The 27628-nt window shown below is 30.4% G+C and overlaps 3 protein-coding genes across 3 annotated transcripts; 2 read left to right on the forward strand and 1 right to left on the reverse strand.

Moving 5' to 3' along the window:
* Positions 1-381: 381 nt before the first annotated feature.
* On the reverse strand, positions 382-5828 carry LOC123294569 (condensin complex subunit 2-like). The gene is made up of 10 exons (XM_044875641.1): positions 5588-5828; positions 5371-5517; positions 4133-4614; positions 3202-3390; positions 2700-3052; positions 2417-2618; positions 1736-1907; positions 1363-1509; positions 1131-1256; positions 382-980 (listed from the first exon to the last, which is right to left on the reverse strand). The coding sequence occupies exons 1-10, from the start codon at positions 5732-5734 to the stop codon at positions 774-776; spliced, it is 2172 nt and encodes a 723-aa protein (XP_044731576.1). The 5' UTR covers positions 5735-5828; the 3' UTR covers positions 382-773.
* A 4226-nt stretch (positions 5829-10054) lies between these two features.
* LOC123294493 (stress-induced-phosphoprotein 1) lies at positions 10055-13887 on the forward strand. Its single transcript, XM_044875541.1, has 5 exons — positions 10055-10201; positions 11006-12149; positions 12490-12707; positions 12885-13129; positions 13532-13887. The coding sequence occupies exons 1-5, from the start codon at positions 10193-10195 to the stop codon at positions 13602-13604; spliced, it is 1689 nt and encodes a 562-aa protein (XP_044731476.1). The 5' UTR covers positions 10055-10192; the 3' UTR covers positions 13605-13887.
* Positions 13888-16959: 3072 nt separating this feature from the next.
* LOC123295080 (uncharacterized protein PF11_0213-like) lies at positions 16960-27404 on the forward strand. Its single transcript, XM_044876295.1, has 8 exons — positions 16960-17018; positions 17130-17185; positions 17303-17424; positions 18324-18484; positions 18857-19052; positions 21514-22831; positions 23198-25885; positions 27385-27404. The coding sequence occupies exons 1-8, from the start codon at positions 16960-16962 to the stop codon at positions 27402-27404; spliced, it is 4620 nt and encodes a 1539-aa protein (XP_044732230.1).
* Positions 27405-27628: the final 224 nt, after the last annotated feature.

The raw sequence follows: 27628 nt of genomic DNA on the forward strand, positions 1-27628 counted from the left end.
TAGCACCTATATTATCGACGATCTCTTCACGAATAGGGACTATTGTTTATTTCCTTTTATGGAATTTAATAAAAATAATTAATACAAATTCTTTGCGTTTTTTTTTTTATTAAAAAAATATACAATTAAAAATATTAGTCAGAGTTAAAAACTTGTTAAATAATTAAATTTTATTTTACAATTAAAATGGTAGTTAGAGGGCTAAATAACTAGTTTGCTGATAATCAGCTCACAGGCGTTCTTTATCAGCTAAACGCAGACATTATAGGCAATTATCTCTTTATATATCAGTCAAATATTATTATCGAATTTCTAGTTCGTTTGAACATTGAAACTTTTGTCGATTTTGCCCTTGGTGTGAGAAAGCAAAATTTCTACCAAGTCCCTAACTATAATTAAAATTAATAGGTCTGCGGTCATACGTAATTTTAGTGAGTCATTTCAGAAATTATAGAAACTATTTCGCGTTCTAAAAAGTGGAAGACCTTGGCCCCCAATAGAGTACCGTAGATATTGCGACTCTCAATTTTCAACTGATTCCAGAAAGGATATAACCGGTTTTAATCGACAGGCATTCCAAAAAATATAGAGGATGTGAGATTCTCCTCTCAAAGTCCCCCGCTTTTTAGAATGCGCAATAAGCTTATGATTGAGATGCTTGCTACGAAATTTTCAGCCTTCTGAAATGGCTCACTAAAACTCAGCTTGGTTGTAGACCTATAATCTAAAATTGAGCTATAAAATAAAATTTAAAATTGAGTCATAAAACATGTTCATCCCTTATTAATTATAACGTCTTTTAATTCATGATCCCCCATTAATTTTAATGTATTTTCATTGGCTAAATGTAATAAACCAAAGAATCCTAATGGTACACTAATATTTGCAGCTTGGTCACGTGGCAATAATCTTGGTAATTTTTCAATAATTACTGAAAATTTTGTTTCAGTTGCTTCTTTAATATTATTTTCTGTATTTAACTGTAAACAAATAATTCAAATATTAATTTTCAGTGTTTTTTTTTTTTAAATTGGGAGAAATAGACATTTCATTTTTGCCCTGAATAGACCTTTTTCATGAAAAACAGAAATGCTTTTTTTATTTCTTTAAGAGAATAAATTCCTACTTACATTATTTTCATTTTCTTTATTATCATCATCGGTATTTCTTGTAATTATGTTCCACATACAATGTTTGATTGCCTTCATGTTCACTTTTTTCGCTCGTGTTGAATAAGGTACAAAAAGTTTTGGAATCTAAAAAAAAAAAAATTAATATAAAATATTAAATTGACATTCACCAAAAGGACCCGAGGTTCATTAAATTTAAAATATCAAGACAAATTAAAATTAATAAACTTACAATTCTTGGTGCAGGGAGTAAATTTTCACCAGTAAGCATTATATCACCTTCTTCTCCATGATCCACACCAGAAAATACATCACCATGATTCATTTCATGGTCACTATTATAGTCATGTTCAATATCATTATTGTCAAGTAAATCGGGCTAAAAATTTTAGTACAATTAGGCAAAAAAAAAAAACGGTAAATCTAGGATTGTCACTTTTTGTGTAAAAACGTTAAAATCTACGATGAATACGAAATGGAATTCCAGAAGCCAACGTTTTCGTCAAAACAGAATCAATGCTCGAATGTACAGACTGAGTCAGTTGATTATTTTACGGATCAAACTCGACTGTTAATAACTGTATAAAAAAAATGGTAATACTCACATCTGGTGGGTTACAAAATGCGCTATCATTTAAATTATTATAATCATATTGATTATTTTCTATTGATAAAGAAGAAGCTGGCCGTTCTTGAGGTACCAATGACCAGTTTGCATTTAAAAATACTCTTAAGGTGTCCGCAATAGTCACATGTAAATCTATTGGTAATTCATTCCTAGAATATTTCAATTATTTGTTATTATAATTTATGATTTGTTCATTTGTTCCAAGAACATTTTTGGTTAATTTGTTCTAAGAACATTTTTTTGTTAATTTTGACCCCAATTATATGATAAAATTTTTTCCGAAGCGATTCGGTCTACATTACATATTTGTTTAAAAAAAATTGTTTAAACAAAATCCTACCGGGTTACCCACCGACAACCTGCACTTTTACGTTCAGGAGCATGTTTTTTACAGGATTCTGTAGAAACGCTCTGTAGCATGCTGTAGAAATTGATATCTCTTTTCGTTTTTGAGTTATCGTGTTCACAGACGAGCAGACATTGAAACGGACAACTCGAAATGGATTTTATGTACCCAAATTTTGTTGGTAGCTTCAATATTTTTAAGCGTTACAAATTTAGGACTAAACTTAGTATACCGTGATATATTTCAATAATATACATGGTATAATGAAATAAATTTGGGGGATCTATTTTTTCTACATAATTTTCTACTAACTTGTTTTTATCCCAACTGCAGACAGTAGACATTTTTAATCTATTATCGCTACATTTTAAAAATGGTTCTGCCGCCATTGAATTTTCCTCATCTGCAGGTAGTAATTCTTCAAATGACATTTCAATGATTGCCACTTTTGGTTTTCGTTTTTTTGCATTTGCTTCAACAGGTACCGTCTGCTGCAGAGTTCGTCTTGGTTGTGCTAGATACAAAATATAAAAAAACCGTGAAAATTCCAATAAAAACGGGAATTTACACACACTTCTGTTAAACGGCTACTTACTTCTATGTACAATAGATTTAATTTTCCAATGAGCAGGTCCTGCCCATATACCACTAACAATCAAATTATAAGAATATTCTAAATTTCTGGTATGGCTTGGATGTGATGGTCTCATATCGACAATATTCTCAATTTGTGGCTTACATCCAGCTAATGCTGTTGGTAAATTTACATTGGCTACAACATTTGCTTCTTGTACAATTTCTTCGTCACTACTATAACAGCGTGGATCGCCAGCATCTTCCATGGTTACATCCATAATTTCTTGTGGTTCAGCATTTATATCAAATGCCAAATTAATTTGATCCGTTGTTGATGGCATTATGGATTTATTTTGTTGGGAATTTGATGCCCTAAATAATGTTAATAGATTAAAATGGATCACCCTACATATATATACATAAATTAATTATCCAGTCAAATTAGTCCATAAAATATAAGTAAGGTTACAAAAATTCCCATAATTTGACTGGATAATAATGAATATAATAATAGCACATACTCTTCTTCATCTGGAGACCAATTTGTAAGTGAAAATTCCGAAAATGTTGAACATATTTTTAACGTGTTAATTACAGTTGGTGATGGTAACGATAATGGTAAAATGATTGTTTTAATCTCTTCATCTAATTCCATTGCACCAGGATCTGTTCTCTTCATGATTGTAGAATCAAAGAACTGTTCATTTGTTCTAAAAAAAAGAAAAAGAGTTACGTTATTTAACAGTCGAATAGTAATAAAAAAAACTTTTAACAAAAAGAAAACCGACTTCAAAAGAAAAACTTTTCCAAGACAAATTAAAATGCACTTTAAAAGTAAAAAAATAACGATAATATAACGTAGTTAAAATTATTGTTATTTTTGGAGTTGGTGTCAGCCAAGGAAACATCTCTGACAGAACAGTTTGCTACATTAACTTGGCTGACACCGACTCCAAAAATAACAATAATTTTAACTACATTATATTATCGTTATTTTTTTACCTTTAGAGTGCATTTTAATTTGTTTTGGAAAAGTTTTTCTTTTGAAGTCGGTTTTCTTTTGAAGTTTTTTTTATTTTGTGATTTTTAGTGAACCTGAAGTGCACTAACTAATTTATCACTAAAAAAAAGAATCATCGAAATCGGTTGGCGTGATATTGAGTTATTCGACCTCTTGTCGTGCAGACTTAATGCAAATTTAAGACATTTTATGATTTGCTCATGGATACCGTTATCAGAACTCGATCAAAATGAAATGGGACCACACGGGAAGCACTAGCTTTCAAATAGATAAAGAATTATCAAAATCCGTTCACCCAGTATAAAGTTCTGAGGTAACAAACATAAAATTTAAAAAAAAATACAGTCGAATTGATAACCTCCTCCTTTCTTGTTTGAAGTCGGTTAAAAAATAGACCGAATCGAATAGTAGAAGATTTCACAAGATAATACCTGATATCATATTCGCTGATTTGACTATTGAGTGGTGCAAATACTTGAAACATATTATCTGTACCGATAATATCTCCACTACGTGTATTTAATTCAGCAAAAATTGGATGAGCTGTATCCAACAGATCTACATCACCAATGAGTGCTTCAGGATTTGTTGTTGTTTTACTTTTTCCTTTCTTCTTCTTTTTCAGTCGAGCTCGTTGAGTAGCTTCAGCTCCTTCATGGCCTCCGTGGTTATTATTATCACCATCTTCATCTCCATCCCCTTCATTATTTTTGTCATTGTTACCTTTATGACCTAAATTACCTGCCAATCGAATAACTTCCGTATACACATCATCCACTCGTAGACAGTAGACTTTCGCACTGGCTGTCAATGAAGCCGTAGCAAGTTGTAATGGATTTTCTGCATTTTTATCAACTAACATTCTTAAGTAATCAATAATGTGAATTTTCCATACATTTTTTGCATTAATTTTCTGAAAATACAAAATAAATTGGTATGCGAGTAGCGATCTGATTGAAATTTCTGTGGCGACCCGATAAGAATTCTGGAAAACTGAGAAATCGTCACAAAAATGATCATTGAAATTCTAATAACATCTAGATTAGGTTAGGTTAGAGTGGCTGTCCTGGGGTGGGACACACTTAGACCATCAGGTCCGTTATGATACCGTAAATGGGTTGGCCCATACCCGGCCACTACTCCATTAACCATTTGGAGCTGTTTAAGAACAGCAGGAGGGCTTTGACGTTGACTGACTTTAGGTCGGAGAGGTCGTCAAAGAGAGGCTGGCTCAAGTAAGTTCATCTTCTCATGACAAGAGCTGGGCAGTGACAGAAAAGATGAGACATTGTCTCCTCCTCGTCATCACTGTGACAGCTCCTGCAGTAGTCGTGATACACTGCCACGCCTAAGCGTTCAGCATGCTTGCCGCCCAGTCAGTATCCTGTGATAGCCGCAACAACTTTGCGAACAGAGGCCCTTGGAAGTGATATTAGAACTTCTTCGGAACGCCTGCGATTGTACTCAGACCATATCTGTCTTGTAGTATCACAAGTACGTTCTTCCCTTCAATAACATCTAAAAGATAACTTTTCTTTTCATTACTAAAAAATATTTTCAAATTTGTTTAATTTTCGAATTTGAACGATTAAGACAGAATTTGATCCCTTCGTTATTCGTGGCGTAAGTTGTCAACGAGAATTTACAAAAAATTTGATAAAATACATACATTTTCGACAGACATTCGAACCCAATTACCCAAAAACTCTTCCAATGTATTTAATGGAAGTGATTGTGTTTTTTGGGTTTCTTGGGGTTCTTCTTGCAATAACGATAAACGTTTCCAGTTTCTTCGTTCAGCTTCATCGTCGTTTGTCTAAAACGGACAAAAAAACACCAAAAAAAATATAGTTATTTATATGTACTGATTACTCGGTATTGCTTACTTGGAAAACGACCGGTGTTGATGTTACAAGACCAATTGATGACCTTCTCATAGGATTTATACGTCCAATTGGACTATCTAACACTCCTGCTTGCATATTTAAACTTTTACGCTTTTTACTGGGGGCTGGTGTTTTTGGTGTTCCCATAACGAATTGGTTTTTTAATTATTAAAAAGTGAAGTGGCTACATGTATTTGATGCTCTTCACAACTTAATTTTATAAATTTATTAGTTATTATTGAAAATTAAATCATCTGAGACACATAATTTTTAAAAAATTTTATTATTCAAACCAAGCAATACAAAAAAAAACTACCACTGCATATTTAATTTAAATTGTTACAATTTTAGATTAAATTTTTTTATTTTTATTTCAACTATTATATAAACGTTTCATATTTTAAAATCAAATTAAAACTTTAAAAAAAATGTTTCAAAACTTTTCAAGTTTTAGCAAGTGACATTACAACAACGCGCGGATAAGGATGCAGATATATACAAAAAATATGCTTGTTCTTAAATATAAACCGCCATGATGGCTATTTAACATAAGAATGACAAAGACAAAACCATGATGTAAAATAAAATAAATAGTAAAGGACATACTTATATTAAAGATTTATTTCAAATATCTATCTAACAGCGCCACTATATGATTCAAATTGTAACGATTTATTCAACCGTTAATTTCAAATAATGCATTAATTTTTGAAATAATTTTAAAATAAATTTAGCTTTATTTTACTTTTTATACAGGGTTTTCCATTAAGAGTGGCTTAACTTAAGTTTGGTATATGAAATATGTTTGCCAAATAATATTGTGAAATGAATTAACTTTTTTCAAAATATATAAGCATCTACAAAGTTTGCGTGTACAATTTCCGTTTGTATAAGCAAAGGCTGTAACTGTTCTATCTCACGGATCTCGAACGATCTACTTTCTCTTTCGCACATCTTTAATTGTTCCATCTTTCTTCTGATACCAATTTCGATTGGCTAACAGATCGGTGTAGTTACCTATATTGACGTACATCTTGGCAGGTAGCCATGAACAGAAATAAGTAGGCAAGCCTACCTAGACATATTCTCCACACTATATAAACTATCAGTTAACTAAAATTATTTGGTTATCAAATGGATGAAGATCGACCTTATGCCGTCTCTTCTACTCTTGCACAAACAATTTTATTAAATCAGTCCAAAATAAAATAAATAAGTAGTATTTATTTTCTATAAACAATTAAATACAATATTGTAATATCTGTTCCATATTTCCATTATTACGACATACAATTACGCACCACGTAATTTCCATAAAATGACTGTCCATGAGAACATGTGGTATAAAAGAAATAATTTATACAAATCGTTTACATCTGCTACATCAAAGATCTCCAGTTCTCCACAGGTATTATAAACAAAACTTTTTATTATCGAATTAAAATGTACTGTAGAATTTGAAATTTTTAAAAATTGAAACATTTTTTTTTGTTCTCTTAAAACATAATAAAGTTTTTATTTTTTCTTCATTTTCATAACAAAAATTTGACATTTTTCAAAGCATTCTTGGTGACATTATTAATATTACAGTAAAAGTGATCGATTTTACTATTAGACAGACATCTAGAATGCAGCCATCACACTGCTATGTATCAACCAAAACTGACATAGACACACGGATCGCAATTATACAAAACATACAAAACGATCCCACGTACAATGTATATACTAGCCAATAGATTCCTGGAAGAATCATAATTTGCAGTTTATGTTTCAGTTTTTCTTGAAAACACGAATAAAACGATGTTTTCTAAAAATGAGCTAGATCATAGCAAGATAGCCCCAAAAACTCCCTGCATACTAAATTTCATGGAAATCGTTGGGGCCGTTTTCGAGATTCTAAATATATATATGTATACATAAATTGCTCGTGTAAATATATAAGATTATTTATACAATTTCAATTATTATTTTTCAATAATTTTAATTTGACATTTGCTATAGTCATAAAGCCGCCCTTTAACGCAACAATTATACACTGGAAGCGCTGGCAGCGATTTGATTGTCCCTACATTACACACGAAGCCAATATAATCAGCCAAGATTGCTTTGACTGTATGTCAATGTCAGTTATAAAACTCAAATCAATTAAAAAAAAAAATTATGTTGTAAGGCAAAAAGATGTTTGACTTTTTAAAAACTCTAAATTATACTGTACCTGTTCCAGAGGTTGTAGAGGATGCACAAAGCCTTCCATGTCAAGCTCTATGTTTTTTTAGATTTGCTATTTCAAAAGTATTTCAACTAACGTACACAGTTTTATTTCAAACATGGCAACTTACAAAAAGAAGTTTATGTGTATGTGGTGAACTGGGAACCTTTGATATTAATAATGTAGGTGACTTGTACAAGTTTTTCTTATTATGTCATATGTTCTCATGGACGGTGATTTTATGGAAACTACGTAAATTTTAATCTAAATAAACATATTAAAACTATATACAAATAATAATAAACAACGAAACCTCAATGAAATACAAAAGTGATGGAATAAATTAATAGAAATTAATGTTAATTGATGATTTCGTGTACATGCATAATATTTTTTAATCAGAAATAAAATATGAAAATATATAGAAAATCTGCCGAACAGTTTATTAGTATAGGCACTAGGTCTTTATTTCCAAGATGAAGTCTATTATTTGCTTCATTATGCTTCTTTGTTTCTTGTAATATTTCATCCTTAATTATTAACTTAATATTTAATTGTTTTTCAATTTTAATACGTTCATTTTTTAAAATTTCTTCTTCGCTATATTCTCCCATTTTTTTACTATCAAATGGTTTTAATTTTTTGTTACGGAACCCTAGTTTTTTAGTTGACCGAATTGTATATCTAAACCATTCTCGAATCTACTTGAAGACACACACAAAATTTCATCAAAATCGGTTAAGAAAGTTTTCGAATTAGTATATATTATTTTATGTTAATATTTTAGTGTTTTCTGGAACATTCTAGAATATGCAAATTTGAACAAAATTCTATTTTTAAGTGACAATCATCGACAGTTCACTATCACTTGCCAATCATGACATTTTGTCATAAAGCTAATATCATAGAGCTGTAAAATCGCAGCCTAAACGGTTTATCGGAGAGAGACCAAATTAGATAGGCGCTTAGATAAATAAACAGCGCCGTTCAATTAACGGCCTGAATGATTTTCAGCCGTAACATTTAGTAAATCAGCTAGCTGATGCTTAAGCCCAGTGTTCTCAGACAATCTGAAATAAGGAACTTATCGTACTAGTAGCGTAAAATTATCGAAAATTATCGTGCATAAATCGATAATCTCTGCGGTCAAGAATTCACTTATTGCGTTTTCTATGCCTATACAGCTCTAACATATAGAACTCTCACATAAACATATAGAGCTCACAGACTTATGTAATATAACATTTTATTACATATATAAGTCTGTGATAGAGTTCTGGCAGAACCACACAACCTCTATAAATAATCTAGCAAGAAAATTCTGGAAGCTCGTGAATATATTGAAAAGTCGTTAATTCAAAAATTAAAAAATAATTGATGTCAAATATTTTCAAAATGTCTATTTAATGCGGTTAAAGTTAAACTTCTCTTTCAGGTCCAGGGAGGACATTCAAAGACTACGTTTCATTGAAATAACCAATTGGAAGAGTTATGTTGAAGGTCGTGTCTATGACGCATCAAGCACATTTTCTTATAAAATATTAAAATTAAAAATCGTAATTTTTGAACTGTATATCATGTGACCTAAAACGCGGGTAAGCCCTGCTGTGATGTCATAGCGGTATGAGTCATAGATTATCAGTTAGTTCAGTGTAGACAGCTGGGTACACTGAATATATACATAGATAATAAGTATTTATATTTATTATAATCAAATGTCTATGAATATATCTGTCAAACTTATCTGTGTTATTTTGTATAGTGATACCCATATTACATCAAATTGGATGCCCGCGTTTTTGATAGTTTAAAATTTAAGTTTTTGGCAAGAAAGCGTGTATATTTTTCCGAAATAAATTTTTGGTGGTTTTTTATTAGCAAAATCATTATTTTGAAGTACTTTTTCAAAAATAGTGGAATATCCTATTACCAGTTATTTATTAAGTTTTACCTCTGCTTTTTATCCGAGTAGTAAAAAAGAGCCTTCGGATTTTAAGCATTTTATTAGATTTTTTTTTTATTCTGAAGATATCATGATCGCAGAAAATTTACTCAAATGACAATTGGCAACAGGTATAAGTACATCGAAAATGTGAATATTCAATAGAAAGATATTAGAATTTTGAAACACTCAAATGTTTTCCAAAAAAACACACACCGCGATCTGCATATAGAGGTAAAAAGAGATAGCTAGCTTATTTCTACGATATCTACGATTATAGTGCAACTAACTGAACGCAAACGCAATGAGACATTTGTTTCCAGAAAGTTCAAGTAATTGTTCTGTGTTTCTTGTCGGTGTCCGGTGTTTTAAAAAAAAATATAGTTTCGTTATTTGTATTCGAAGTGGAGTTTATTAAATTTATCTGTTTTAAATTTATTATAATACTGTAATGGCACAAGTAAGTTTAATCATCTATCTTTGAAGTTTTTTTTTTTTTATAAATCTTTTTCAATTTTTCTACATGCGGTTTTTTGCAATATTATGAATTCTTGTGCGCCAAGTTTTTTTTTTTAAATAGATTTTGCTAGATTTAAAAAAATAACTCAAAATAATCCTACGATTATTTTATATTATGTTCATTTTTCGAGATATGAGATGCTAAAAATCAACTTAAAATGAATTCGTACTTGAGGAAAATTAGACAGCTGAATTTATTTAAAATCGAAGAAATAAAAATAAAATAAAAACTCAATAACACAATTATTTTTTAGACATTAAAAACTGTAGTTTCAAAAATTAATTAGTGTAATAAATAGACATTACTTATTTTAACGTAATTAATACATTATGTGGCTGTAACAGGTGTGTTCCTTCAAAGGACATGTTTCCAAAATGAAAACATTACCTAGAATACCTAGATCCGCGATTTTCATTAACAAAATTTTAAATCAATCTATTATGGGTACTTCGTGGTAATAAGATTAATTTCAACCTTAAAATTTAGAGACTTTAAAAGAAACAAAAAGATCTCGAAACGTGACTTCTGTCGATCGTTCAAATCGTGAGGCACCCACTTTTCGAGCTTTTTAACCTTTCCAATACGATTTAAACCATTAAAAAAAACCGCATGGGAGGTGACGCCCAGTTCTTCCGCCATCCCACGCACTCTTTGTGATGGGCCAGTCTTCACCAGTGTCCTCCAAGAATCGTAATATGTTCTCAGTTTTTAAACAATCGTATTTACTTAAACAAAATTTATTAGGTTGCTGCTCTGAAAGAACAAGGAAATAGTGCTTTATCAGCAGGTAATTTTGATGAAGCAATTAAACATTACACAGATGCAATCAATTTAGATTCAAGTAATCATGTTTTATACTCGAATCGATCTGCTGCATACGCAAAAGCTGGAAAATATGAACTTGCTTTAGCTGATGCTGAAAAAACAGTTGAATTGAAACCAGATTGGGCTAAAGGCTATTCAAGAAAAGGTTCTGTACTAGCATATTTAGGTCGTCATTCTGAGGCTGTAGCCGCATACGAAACCGGCTTAAAATACGATCCAAATAATGTTCAATTAAAAGATGGTTTATCGGAAGTTAAACAACAACAAGCAAAGAATCCATTATACATGTCGAATCCATTCAACATACCAGATTTATTTGTTAAATTACGTACTGATCCACGAACCAAAGCGTACTTAGATGATCCAGAATATGTTAAATTGTTACAAGAATTACAAAATAATCCATCAAAATTAGGACAAAAATTACAAGATACAAGAATATTGACGACCCTAAGTGTTTTACTTGATCAAGATACCAGAGTATTAGATACATTAAGTAATTTATTGGGTCAAGAGGGTGATGAACCTATGGACACAGAAGCACCTTATTCTACACCACCACCACCACCTAAGAAAGCAGAAGAAAAACCAAAACCAGAACCAATGGAAGATGATCTCCCTGAAAATAAACGATTAGCAAAACGAGAAAAAGAATTAGGAAATGAAGCGTATAAAAAGAAAAATTTTGAAACTGCCTTAGAACATTATCAAAAAGCTGTAGAACATGATCCAACAGATATTACATACCAAAATAACATTGCAGCGGTTTATTTTGAACAAAAAGAGTATAAAAAATGTATAGAACAATGTGAGAAAGCAATTGAAATTGGTCGTGAAAATCGAGCTGATTTTAAATTAATCGCAAAAGCATTTACACGAATTGGTAATGCGTATAAAAAATTAGAAGATTGGCATTCGGCTAAAACATATTATGAAAAATCTATGTCCGAACATCGAACACCAGAAATTAAAACACTTTTATCACAAATAGAAGCTAAAATTAAAGAAGAAGAAAGAAAAGCGTATATTGATCCAGTGAAAGCAGAAGAGGAAAAAGAATTAGGTAATTCAATTTCTCTCAATTTCAAATAAACTAGACAATCATTTTTTAGAGTAGATTCAATTCAAACAGGATCTTTAACTAAAAATGTACCTTGGATTTTCATCTGATTCATGTGTATATTATATAAGGTGGACCATTTAAATCTATTACAGCTAATAGCTTGTTTTGTAGTTAACCAAAACTTATAGCTAAATCTTTTGTATTTTTTTTGTAAAGTTTACAACCAAAAAGTTACATTTTAACCTAGTAAAGCCTGATTAAAGCATTTTAACGATTTTAATTAAAAAGTTTATTATTTATTCTACATTTTTCATTAATATCTTTGATAAATTTTTTACAGGTAACGAATTATTCAAAAAAGGAGACTACGCTACTGCCATTAAACATTACACTGAAGCTATTAAACGTAATCCAGATGAAGCTAAATATTACAGTAACAGAGCAGCTTGTTATACAAAATTAGCAGCTTTTGATTTAGGTTTGAAAGATTGTGACAAATGTGTGGAATTAGATCCTAAATTTATCAAAGGTTGGATTCGAAAAGGTCATATTCTACAGGTAATCATTTATGAAATTGTTTAATATTGCATTTGAAACAGAAGCTCTCAAATTTATTTTCTCTTCTGCTCACTTTGAGCAGAAAAACCTTGCAAGAACCTCTTGCCCTCACAAGGGAGCGTTTTCGCCTACTTTGAGAACGATTACTCTAAAACAATTTATATTATTATATTTTAGGGTATGCAACAAAACAGTAAAGCTTTGACAGCTTTCCAAAAAGCATTAGAATTAGATTCGTCGAATTCAGAAGCTTTAGCTGGTTATCGTGCTTGTATGTCATCTGGATATAATTCTAATGCTAATGATATTCAACAAGTTCGGGCTCGCGCAATGGCTGATCCTGAAGTACAATCTATTTTACGGGATCCTGCGATGAGATTAATTCTTGAACAAATGCAAAACGATCCAAGAGCTTTACAAGAGTAAGTATAATAATCTTAACTGCTAAACAATGAACTGTTTTTGGATGAACAGAGACAACTATAGTTAGAGTATTGATGATTGAAGAGCGATATCTATATTATCAAATTTATAAACATTACTTGCACACAATATATTATGTATTTTCATAGTTGCGTGGTATTGTAAAGCTAAAACTAACACATTATTTGACTATAAAGCATGTATTTAATTTATATGTATGTACCGTTGTACTACCACAAGTACGTTCTTCTCTCCATCTAAGCTTGGCCTTTTTCAGAATATCCTCTTTCAGAGTAACTTGCCTAAGAATGTATTAGATGAATTAAAATGAAAATTAAACTTAAATTTTAGGTTGAAATGTTTGATTTTGTTGCTAATTAAATTTTAATTGTAATTTTCAGTCATTTAAAGAATCCTGACATAGCAGCAAAAATTCAAAAATTAATGGAATCTGGATTAATCGCCATTCATTAGCATAATATCTCGCAAGTTAAAACTGCAATCATTCTATTTAGATGTAGTATTTTTGTATTCAGCATCACTTTAAATGAACTTCTATGATAAAATATTAGAATGCAACGCAACAACAACAACAACAACGTGTCATGTATTTATTTACAAAACACAAGCAATGCAACGCAACGTTTACAAAACAACCTGACGGGAAATATGATTGGGAAAACAGTGGATATAACACCAAATTTAAGTATTTTTTTTTTATATATATTTTGTGTTTGTCTTTTATATTCAGTTTTAAAATATTGTTTTTTTGTTTGTGCATTTTGGAAATTAGCGTTTAAAATAAATAATTAAATGAAAAAAAGCATTGTCAAGCTACATATATTTATAGTAAATCTTGCAATCTTTTAATTAATAAATCCAGTATAAAATTATTCATGGCATTTTATTTTTAATTATCCTCTAGATCCTAGCTATATCTATATATTTATGCAGTTTGGCAACCATGTCGTAGTAGCTCGAGCGTGATCAAAATTTTTTCATATTCTTAAAATTTACAATTTTTAGCATGTAATTAACCCACCATATAATAATCTGACGCTCTCGAGTTAATTCGCCTATCGCAATTTTGTTTTTACTAATCTGACCGTCTGCCCTACGAGGGTCCCCCCATATTTAGGGCTAATATTTGGTGGAGGTACTTAGGAAGGTCCAAGGAACCCCTCATATCTTAATCTGACGCGCTCGAGTTACTACACAAATCCCCTTTTGGGCTCCCCTACTATTATATAAATATTTCAATATAAATTCAGGACCTCATTTTACAATTTTAAAATTAAATAAAGTTTTATTTTTATTGTTTTACGAATTATTTACGAATTATTCTTTAGAAAGATTTTATGCTCGGACCAATCTACAACCCACGCAGAACTCGTTACACATTTAAATTTTCCCGCAATTGAGAGTGCGAACAGCCGCAGCCAATCAAAAGCAGGCATATTGCTTGAGGCAATCTAAAACCATGGATATGGAAATATTAAAATTTAAAACACGAAATATTTCGTTCTATTTGAATTTCCCGCAAATGAGTGCCGCAGCCAATCAAAATTAGGCACATTGCTTCTCCCCCCTCAGTGATACATCCCCCTCGTCTAAAGTAGGACTTAATACTACATCCCTACTATAATTACTAGATCCGTGGTATCGAGTAACCCTGTATAAATGTTTTAAGTTCCTCTAAAATTGAAACTTTAATATACCTTTTTATTTTATTTAAATTAAATATAGTTTATTTGATATTTTAATTAGCTGTATATTTTAAAAGATGGTTGATTTTATGAGAAGGTCTATACCATAGACATATATCTTATATGTCTATGTACTCAGTGACATATACCTTATATGTCTATGGTATATACTTAAAGTTTACATCAACCTCATTTGTTATTACTATCAGTGTAGCCAACAAATAAATTGTAAATATTACTATTGTTAGTAATTATTTCCCTATATAGTTACATTCTTTATAAGTTTTGGGTTGGCGTCGTGTATTGTTTGTTTATAAAAATAATTCTGTGCTAAAATAATTAAAAATTATGCATAATTAATTAAAATAAAATGGATAATTTTAATAATATATTAAGTGAAATTTTAAGTGAACGAAAGATACTTCAATTAAAATCATATTTACCTGATTTTGATTTAAAAAATCTAAATACTTTTGATGATTTATTGAATACAATTACGAACTTGCTGAGTATTACTGACTTGGTACGTTTTTAATTTTAATATTATTTGATTTGATTTCTTCAATTTAATACAAGAATTAATTCAATGATAATTTGTTGTTGTTGTTGTGGTTTTTTGTTATAGAAAGATGAAATTCCTTTAAATATAATCAATTACATATTTTGTCAAATTGAAAGTAAAATTCCACAATCAATATGGGAATCAAAACCATTGGAATTATGCTATATTTTTAAATTAATTCTGAATAAAGTATTATATCTCCTAGGATCAAAAAAGAAAGATGTAGATGATAATATACTATGTAACTTAACAAAAGTAAGTAAAATTCTAGTATTATTTAATTTCGAGTAACTTTTCTTAGTAACATTTTGTCAACTTATAAAATGGATGGGTAGTTTACTATAAAAGAAAATAGTGATACCAAATTTTTGGCTACCCTGTACATTATTTAGAAGTTTTAAATATTCCTACATACTTTTCAAAATAAGCAAAATTTTTTATAAAGAATGACTTTTTTTCTTAAAATGCTTAATAAGAAAATTTACAAGTATAGTTACCTCGATCCGGTGGCACACTGTATACAGGGTGTTCTGTTATTGATAGCAGAAAATTGTACCACTAAATTAAGCTTGTAAAGACAAATGGAAAAGGTCTATACCAAATTTCCATTTGAGGCCTGATGCGGAAGATGTGACTATGGGAAAATAGAAAGATTTATGAATTCACAGACCTATCAAATTCATTAAATTAGTAGGTATCAATTTAGAATATAGACGGGACTATCATAAAACAATAATCGATTGTAAATTGATTTAATTGGGTAGCGAATATTTAAAAAAAAAATATTTGTTATTATTTATAAAGAAAACAAAAATATGATTCACCAATACAATTAGATGTGGGAGGTATCAAATTATATATTATAATAGGTCCAGGATAGGGGGAATAAATTGTGTAATACAGAACACAAAATCTTAAACATTGTCTCACTTTTGCAACGTTAACACACAACATACATACTTTGGTTTGTCTCGAAGTAGGTATATGTATCCATAAATTTAGCAAAAAGGACTGGTCCGTTTTTCTAAATTAATGCTTACGGTATATGATATCGCACGATAGGTTGCGGACAACACTTAATTTACAAAAAAAAGCAGTGTAGGTTTTAATGGGTTAGTTTTTATAAAAACATAAGTAGCCAAATAGAGTTTTTTTTGTAATAATTTTGCATTTAGAGGCGCCTTCCACTATGATAAAACACATCCTCTATTTAAGTAGTGTTTTAATTGGTTTCATTCAAAATTTTATTGAACTGTGATTCGATAAAGATATATTAATTTATTTTGTTAATTATCTCGCACAGTAGGCTTTAAATCCAAAAGTGGAAAATAACTTTTTCCTTCGTCGTTATGAGCTTATTCTGCAGGATGACGATCTGCAGTCAATAACAGAACGCCATGTATATACCTATATATATATATATTTTTTTTTTAAGATGTACTTCCAAAAAATGGGAACTTTAATTCAAATAAATTGTGTGTCCGTAATATTAAGCCGTATTGAGAAGCATAGAAAAAACATTTTATGTATCAAACCACTTTTATATGCCATCAACTCTATCATGCATACCATTCCAGAAAATTATCGAGTGGCATTATACAAACAGCATATCAATTTGATGTAAGTTTCTTCTAATTTATTTCATCTAATCTATTCGCACCAAGCGTGAGTTTTATAGCATGCACGGTGCGAATATTTGAAAAAAAATTGTTTTTTATATATATTTTTTAGAGAAAAGATTTTGGGTCCATTATTAAAAACCTGTGGTGATTTTGATTTACAAGCTTGTATTTTTGAATTCATATTTCATGTGAATAAACGAAATTTAAAAGAAAACTATCATATTTGGTTTGATGATTTTACACCAGAAAAATTTCATGAAATTTATATTAAAAATAAAAAAGATGATTATTTTGATTTATTTTGTCGGCGAGTATTAAACGAAATTAATAAAATCCATCAACAAGTTATCTCAATATGTTGCGTTAAGGTTCAAATTGGTGCTATTCAATTAGACGCTCCACAGGTAAAATAATTTTATCATTTTTTTTACTTTTCTTTTTTATCCTATTAGATTATTTTAGCAAGATTCTAATCGAAGATAGTCTATAAAGTGTTCGAGAAACTGAATCGTCTGGCACTGAATAACACAGTCAAATTAATCTGGGTACCGGACCACTCTGGCGTTAAAGAGAATAAAGCAGCGGACTCGTTGGCACGTCTCTACACTAAGTAAACGTCCCATTTCCATAGCAAGATGTTCCGTAATTTACCAGAATGGTTACCACAAGCTTATCTTGATTACTAGAACTTTGCGTAGAGCATATGACAGTAAAAATTGCATATAACCACAACTAGACCATTCGACTGTGCTCGTCTAAAACTTACTAGAGCACAATTGAAAAGGGTGATGGGACTCTTGACAGGACATTATTAATTTAACTACCATCTTTATAACGTGGGAATCTCTGATAATCCCACTTGTAGGGCCTGTATGGAAGACGATGAAAACTCCATACATGTTAGTTTCACTTGCAGAAATTTGCTGGATGTCAAATTCAGAGTGTTAAAGAGTCCAAAACCTTGGATACATAAATCTTGGGAGAAATATCGGCGAAGAAGCTTTGGCTTGCTGCGTGGCGTCTGGTCTCGACAGAATTCTATAGCTTCATCTACTTCAAATAGCATGTCCTACCCGAAAATGTGTTGCTTTCGGGTGACAGGTTGTTCTCATAGAGGGCATAGCAGACACTTTGGTCTAGGTGCTACAAACCCATTTGCAGTACCCCTCTTGTTTTATTATTATTATTATTAATACACTTGAAGTATCCAAAACTTTCGGAAAAAACATTTCAATTTAAAATCCTAATAATCGCTACAATTAAATGTTTGGTGACGGTTCTAAATTATATTTCCGTTTTGCAGATAGGCGATGGTGCCGAAAGCAGTCAATTTTGGATAGATTTTAATATGGGAGCAAAAAGTATTTATATAATGTACGATAGCAGTTCATTTGGTAATGAAGATGGAAGTTGGGCTTCCTTATCAATACCGAACGACATAGTTACCGAAATCTATTCGAAAAAGTAAGTAATTAATACAATATTTAGGTAATAATAATATATTTATTAAGATAAGTTAAACTGAAGGTATAGCACATGTTTGCTTTTCTTGCTATCCAATCCCCTTAATTGATAATGAAGGATTTAGGGAAAAGGGGGGTAGCCGTTTCTCAAAGGTCAGGGTTTCTTTTGACTTCAATCATATTAACATTTGTAAAAAAAAAAGAGATATTCATAAAAAAACTGATTTTCGCTACCTTGTCCTTGAATATCTAAGGATACGCACGCGTGATCATACGTCACTTAGAGACTATTCCGTTAGATTCCGAGGTGAAACCCTAAGATAATTGGAGTGGCTAAAAACTTCTAACACATACTGTGCTTTAATTTAATTAGGTGGCGAAAATATAATCATTCAGAAGAATATGGAAAATCATTGTTAATATTTACAAATGGATCTTTAGAAATGAATGAAAATCAACATTTATTTCGTGAATCACATCCTGTTATTTTCATAAGATTTAATCAAACTGAGCAGTATGAATATTTAGAAAAAAACATTTTAAAACAAATGTTTGGTAATCGTTTTAAGGTAAGTTTCTTTGAAATTCTCTTATTTTTATGGTAAAAATTCATTAGTTATCTAACCAAGCTAGCTTCAGCCACGATAATTCACCCTACGTAAACGCACTCCAAAAAAAAAAAAATACATCCAACGAGAATTCATCCGTAAAATAGTACTTTTGTGTCGGTATCGTGCTGTTTTGCCTTTAACGGAGTCAAATTAGTACGACTTTACGGAGTTTTTAGTCCTTAATTTTAATCGAGTTACCACAGGTGAATTTCCTAATCAAAGAATCGTTACGACAAGCCACATCTTGATTACTGAAACTTGTATAACCACAGTTAGGCTACTAGAGCACGGTTGAGAAGGGTGATGGGATTCTTGACAAGCCACTATTGATTGAACTATCACCTTCATAACATGGGGATCCCTGACCACTACTAGGGTCTGTATGGAGAATGGCGAAATCTCCATACATGTTATTTGCACTTACAGACACCTGCAGGGCGTCAAATTCAGAATGTCAAATTCAGAGTCCGAAACCTTGGATTCATCAATTTTGGGAGAGATCTCTATGGAGAGGCTGTGGACTTTCTGCGTGATGTCTAGCCTCGACAAAATCCTGTAGCTTCATTTGATTTTAATAGAATCTCTTACCCAAAGACCTTTCGTCTTCTGATAACAGGTTGTTCTAGGGTCTAGGGACCCATTTGCTGTACCCCCTCTTATGTTTTATTATTATTATCACAAGTCTGTGAGTTTTTCGACCCTTGTGATAACCCTGTGATTAACATTCATAGTTATTCTACGGGTTGGCTATGTCAGCACGGACCTGTTGTGAGTTTTTTGGCCCTTGCGTTAACCGTGTGATTACTCACTGAGCCACAGGTTGACCTCTAATGAGATCAAATTAACGCGGATGTGCGTGTTGTTTCTTCCTTGCATTAATCCTATGATAAATTCAACGCTGTGGGGAGAATTATCGCACATGCATAATAAATAAATAAATATCTCGTAATTTAAAATGTTTTTATTTTAGAATAAAACATCACTAGTTGAACATAGTCAGGAAACAAATAAAAATGGTAAGTGCTTACATAAAATCAATTAAAATTCCATGGATAAATTTTTGAATTCATATTTATTTGTTGTGTGTGTCGTCATGGCAGGGACAATAAAATCGATGTCAGCGCTTCCAGTGAAAAATTTTGGCGTTAAAGGAGGCTGTTATGACTAGTTTGCAATTCTTTACATGTTAATGTTATAGAAAATGTCAAATTAAAATTATTGAAAAACACTAATTAATTAAACTTTATGCAATAAAAATTGTGAAAATAAGAAATCAAATTGCACAGCTATTATTTATTTTGTGATTTTTAGTGAATCTGAAGTACACTAACTAATTTGTCACTAAAAAAGAATAATCGAAATCGGTTGGGGTGATATTGATTAATTCGTCCTCTTGTCGTGCATACTTAATGCAAATTTAAGACTTTTATGGTTTTCTCATGGATGCCGTTGTCAGAACTGGACGAAAATGAAATGGGACCACACGGGAAGCACCAGCTTTCAAATAGATAAAGAATTGTCAAAATCGGTTCACTCAGTCAAAAGTTCTGAGGTAACAGACATTAAAAAAAATACAGTCGAATTGATAACCTCCTTTTTTGTTTGAAGTCGGTTAATTAATCAGACTTAAACGGTTTAAAACATATCTTTAAGGAATGAATTTATTGATATGAATTCACATTTTTATCCGGAGTCATCATAATAAGTATGAAACTTGTTTTATTTATAAAAATTTTATGTAATTAGGAAGTATTGCAGTCATCAAATGCAATGAAAATTTGAATGAAAACACCGCCTTTTCATCCGATTCATCAATTTCAGAAAATTTTCTCGAACGTGTTAAAAATGCAAAAAAAATTGCACCACGTAAATTGGAAGATACTCCTTATTTAAAAGTACCTTCACTGTCTGACATATTCGAAGTAGAATCAAATTCTAATTCTACAAGTGTTGATAAGCTAAAAGATAAAAACGTCAAATTAAATGAAATTTCTTACAATTCAAAAAGTATTCAATCATCATCAATAATTGAAAATATTATTAATTCTCATACGAAATTAAATTTAGAAAATCAAGCCAAAAATGAAAATGACGACTATTCTAGAGATTTCAAAAACTACGAGCAAAATAAAAACATCAATAAAATATCGGGAAAAAAATATTTAAATAGAAACAGGATTCCTTTCTTTAATAAAAACAAAGAGAATGAACTTTCTCCCATTCCAAAAACTTCGAAATCTCATTTTAAAAGTATATTTAATTGTAATCGTTACATACAATTTGAAAATAATGAACACATCAACTCGTGGTAGGTATGATCCTTATTATTCAAATCAAATACTTTATCCAGTCAAATTACACTTTGAAGGTTACTCCCTTCAATTTTTTGTAAACAATATCAAATATCGAATATTAACAGAATAATCTATTTAATTCTAGCGCGGCAAAAAAGTCACCTGAAAAATTAATACTTGACAATTCAAAAATGAATCATTCTCGGATAATTCAATTCACGGATAATGATCAACAATACTTACCAATTAAAACCGATAACAAAATTGATCCGCCAATAATTTCATTAAATACAAAATCTTATCAGAAGAGCATTTTTAATCTCTCGTCGATTGAATCTAATTCCAATATTAATTCAAGCACTACATCAGAGAAAAAATATCAACAGAAAAGTGTTTTCAACCAAGCCATGGAACCTAATTCACCTATAAAATTGATACCTGACAAATTACAAACAACCAAATTAATTCCTGCCAAACTAATCCAGAGTAAGGATAATGAGTCAAATAAATCAGATGTCTCACTGAAATCGAATTCAAGAACTACATCTGATACAAAATATCAGCCGAAAAGTGTTTTCAACCAAGCCATGGATCCTAATTCACCTAAAAAATTGATCCCTGACAAATTGCAAAGAACCAAATTAATTCCTTCCAATCCAATCCAGGATAATTATCCAAATAAATTAGATCTTTCACTGATTGACTCGAATTCTCAAATTGATCCTCCAAAAACATCAAAAACAAAAATTGCGCCTGTACAATTGATGCCTGATAAATTAAAAACAACAAAATCGATTTCTTCTAAGTTATTCCAGAATGAGAATAATGAGTCGAATAAATTAATCCTTTCATCGCAGGATGGTATTTTTGATAAAACTTCGGTACGAAATTCGCCTACGATTGAAAGTTTAAAAACTTTTAAAGCCAATCGTTCACAAAACATTCAATTTGAGAAAAGGGAACCGAATGATCTCTCACCAATTGAACCCACTTCAAAAACTTCATCGAATAAAACAGTTTTTGATTATAAAATGGCTCACAAATCATCTTCAAAATCGATTGATAAATTTAACATTCCAAAACCAACTCAAATTGAACAAAACGTTGCAACAAATGACTCAAGTTTGAAAGTCGATACGCAAAAATCTACTTTAAGTGGATCTTCTCAATTGAGTATATTTAATTGTGGCGGAAAGAAAAATTCTCCTACTCGGATGAATAATTCTCAGATGATGTTTGATTTTACATTCAGTGAAGATATTGTTATTCGACCTGTTCTGTATTTTTCGGAACAAGATCAAATAAATATAGAAGATTCGATGAATAAACTAGATGTGAGTTATCAGTATCTTGTTGATAGTTTATCAGAGTCAAGTCAAGGGGATCAAGAAGAATCTGAGAATCATTTTGACAAAAAGATAAAGAAGAAGGAGAAACTTTCTTGTAAGAGAAACGACTTCGTCTCAATAAAATTAATGAAGAATGATCAAAATCAGAATTTATACATCTATAATACCAAAAATATTTCGGGAAATAATATCAGAAATAGAAACAATTTTGAAACTGTTGATTCATTTAAATTTTTCAAACTTAATCATAATATTCCACGATCAAACTCAGATATCAATATTTCGAAAAAGTCTATGAATTCTAAAATATTACTAAAAACCAAAGATCAATTAAGTCGATTCGCAATAGTTCAACATTCTAAAGAACCAATTGAGGAAAATTTCGATAAAAATTATAAATCACAAAATGAAAAAGATGCATTAAATAAAAATAATGAAAATAAATTGGAAAATAAAGAAGACTATCCTAAAATGAAAAACACAGAAGAAGAAACACTTGAAACAGAACTTTCAATGGGCAGAAGTACTCAAAAAGAAGTATCTAATTGTGCAACTGAGTCATCAAAATCTGTATCAGAAGAGCTCAGCCTCAAAACATTTGCTAATTCATCGTTAAATCTTGGATCTCAAAGCTTAAGTCAAAGCACGTCAGATTTAAAATTTGTTGCGATATTTAAGAGCACTCCAAGTGATGAACATAATGTCGAATCTAATATCGAGCCTGTATCAGAAACATCTAGTCTTGAAACAGTTTGCAATTCACTGACAAATAATGTAAGACGTCAAAGCTTAAGTCAAAACACATCAGATAAAAAAGCTGTCGAAGTATTTAAGAGCATTCCAAGTGATCAACATAATGTTGAATCTAATTTCGAGCCTGTATCAGAAATATCTAGTCTTGAAACAGTTTGCAATCCACTGACAAATAATGTAAGACGTCAAAGCTTAAGTCAAAATACATCAAATAAAAAAGATATCGCAGCATTTAAGAGCACTCCAAGTGATCAACATAATGTTGAATCTAATTTCGAGCCTGTATCAGAAATATCTAGTCTTGAAACAATTCGTAGTTCATCTATAAAAAATGTTAGACGTCAAAGCTTAGATCAAAACATATCGCATAAAGAAGCTTTCGCAGTATTTAAGGACATTACAAGTAATCAACATAATGTTGAATCTAATTTCGAGCCTGTATCAGAAATATCTAGTCTTGAAACAGTTCGCAGATCACCGATAAAGAATCTTAATCGTCAAAGCTTAGATCAAAACATATCGCATAAAAAAGCTTTCGCAGTATTTAAGGACATTCCAAGTAATCAACATAATGTTGAATCGAATTGCGAGACTGTATCAGAAATATTTAGTCTTGAAACAGTTCGCAATTCAACGATAAAGAATCTTAATCGTCAAAGCTTAGATCAAAACGTATCAGATAAAAAAGCTGTCGCAGCATTTAAATGCACTCCAAGTGATGAACATAATGTTGAATCGAATTTCGAGCCTGCGTCAGAAATATTTAGTCTTGAAACAGTTCGCAATTCACCGATAAAGAATCTTAATCGTCAAAGTTTAAGTCAAAACATATCGCATAAAAAAGCTTTCGCACTAATTAAGAGCATTCCAAGTGATCAACATAATTTTGAATCGAATTGCGAGACTGTATCAGAAATATCTAGTCTTGAAACAGTTCGCAGTTCACCTATAAAGAATGTTAGACATCAAAGCTTAGATCAAAACACACCGCATAAAAAAGCATTCGCAGTATTAAAGGACATTCCAAGTGATGAACATAATGTTGAATCGAATTTCGAGCCTGCGTCAGAAATATTTAGTCTTGAAACAGTTCGCAATTCACCGATAAAGAATCTTAGGCGTCAAAGTTTAAGTCAAAACACATCAGATAAAAAAGCTTTCGCAGTTTTTAAGGACATTCCAAGTGATCAACATAATGTTGAATCGAATTGCGAGACTGTATCAGAAATATTTAGTCTTGAAACAGTTCGTAGTTCACCGATAAAGAATCTCAATCGTCAAAGTATAAGTCAAAACATATCAGATGAAAAAGCTTTCGCAGTATTTAAAAGCACTCCAAGTGATAAATCTAATCAATTCAATAAAAATATAGATCACGATCCCAATTATATAAAAATTTTAGATGATTCAAATCAATTAAATAACAAGCATCACAATCAAAGTGATCCAGAAGTTTTAAATGATAAAATCGATTTACCAGATCGGTTAAATATAAACAATCAAAACTTGGATCACAATCAAAACGATTTAGAAATTTTGGATAATATACTCGTTGATGAATTAAATCAGAAGAATCAAAATATAACACAAGATTTAATTCACAATCAGAATGATTTAGAAACTATAAATGATGTAATCGATATACCAAATAAAAATCATCAAAATGTCTCCGAAAATCTAGATAATGAAATCAATACAGAACAAAATGGTATTTTAGATACATTAAATGATACTCAAAATAATTCAAGTAAGGTCGATTGCGATCGAAGCGATCGATCAATTTTGAATATACAAAAAACATCCAACCCCTATCTTGATTTTATTTCTAATCGAAAAATTGGATCGGATTCATCTGTTAAACAAAATGAACAATCTACTCCGCAAACATCGACAAAAATTGTTTCGAAGATAAAAGTTAAAAAATTACAAGATATGATTTATGCAGATAATAAAAAATCTGAAAACAGATTGAGATTAGATAATACGCTTCATGAAACAACAGCTGATAAACTTTGGAATGAGTTTATGGATAATAATACAACGAGAAATATTACACCAAGAAAACGACGATTATTTTCAAAGGACACGTTCAACGATGATTGCAACGATTCGTTTAAGAGTTTTAGCCAAGATGAATCCGAACAAATCAAACAAAGTTATTGTGAATTACTTAAACGAAATAATGAAAAATCAATTCAATCAACACCAAAATACCAAAAACCAAGTATTCCTAAAGTGAAAAGATTAGGTTTTGATAAGAAAATTACTTTTTCATATCGTAGGAATAGTCTTTTTAGAAATTATCAAACAATTGAAAAGGAAAAAGACGAAATTTATAATATAAAGTATATAATAGATGTTACCCCAATAACGCCCAGATTTATTAATCCAGGTCGTAATCAAATTTCAAAAATGACATATAAAAAATTTGTACAAATACAATTACAATTATCAAGAAGTATGAGACGATCATCTTTAAAATAGTCGTAGAATTGAAAAGAGCCTTTCGAAAGGGATGATATTCAATCAATTTAAACATGAAAAGGGGGTGAACGCTGCATCAATCAGGTATTTTTGTTTTTGTGATATATTGTTTGTAATATAAAGGTAATGTTAAATCCAAGTTTTCGACCTAGACAGACAAGCGAGTCATACCGAAAAATAAATGAAACACCACAAACCTAACGTCAAATCCGGTAGTTCTGATTTTTAACAGACTTGTTTAAGATGTTGTCCCAATGAATAATCCAAGTTTGTGGCCCCAGGCGTCGAACGCAATTTTGTTAAAAATCGAAAAAAACCCGTGAAAATTTCACACTTATTCAATGACTTACTTAAATTTCATTGACTTATTCAGATTTATAGATTATTCATTTGGACATCTTAAACAAGTCAGCGAAAAATCAGAACTACCGGATTTGATTGCAGGCTGTAATGTATAAAGTTAGTGTAATATAATACCTGTTTGAAATTTCGAGAAAATTTAACTTTTTTTTTTAAGCGTGTCACTTTTTTTTTGTTGGGACAGTATATTTATGCCCTAAGATTTAATAGGGAATATTCATGTATTTTTTATATTTTTAATTCATTCAAAGTAAAAAATATAAATACTGCTTTAAAATGCTGTTTTTAAGTGTAAAAAAATATTTAAAATACATTATAATTTTGAGATATTTAAACGCAGATATTTTGGCGCTCTCTGTTGATGACGTATAAGTACGTGATCTGTCAATTGGTGACAGTTCAATGTATAATTCACACTTTAAAAAAATGAATTTACAATACAGAATTTACACTCGTTATTATTAAATTTTCTAATAAAAAGTCGTAGAATAATATAATTTAATGAAATACCATATAAAATGTAAGTAATATCATACAGTATGTCAACAAATTTGACAAGTACGTACTTTGATGTCACGTCCGCATAAAAATTTGAATTTCCGTTTTAGAAATTTTTAAAAGCCCTCACTGAGCTTGTACTTTTATTAATTAATTTTAAGTAATTAAAAAGATATTAATTACTAAAATAATGGTTTAGTTGAAATGTCCAGTCATTGAAGTGACGGAAGAAAAATATTTGAACCAAATTTAAATTTCATGAATATTCCCTGTTGTTGATATTTAAAATAAAATAAAAAGCCGTGAATAATAATTATTTTTTTAGTTTATTTACAATATAATTATAAATTTCACACAATACATTTGAATGATCATTATTTTTAATTGTACACAATGTAATTTTGATAGCAGATCCTTCTGAATCGGAGGAGATCTTATTTAATAAAATTACAAATTCAATAATAAAATTATTTGTTGAATTTGATAAAGTACCACCACTTGTAGTTTGTTGTTCGTTTGCTTCGTTTGCTATTTTTAATTTTTTATTATCAGGTCCAGCACCATCTGAATGATGATCTTCTTCAAAAGTACGTTTATTGCTAGTATTTGATAATAATTTTAAAAAATTAATTGTAATATCAGAATGATTATTATTAATTACAGGATGAATACTTTTAAAAATAACATCTAATGATAATTTTAATTTTATTTGTTTTTCTTTAAATAAATTTTCACAATGTAATAATTGATTAACAAATGATTGATCTTTTATATCAATTTCTGATAAATTCAAATG

Source organism: Chrysoperla carnea, chromosome 3, assembly GCF_905475395.1.
Source record: "Chrysoperla carnea chromosome 3, inChrCarn1.1, whole genome shotgun sequence".
Classification (NCBI taxonomy): Eukaryota; Metazoa; Arthropoda; class Insecta; order Neuroptera; family Chrysopidae; genus Chrysoperla; species Chrysoperla carnea.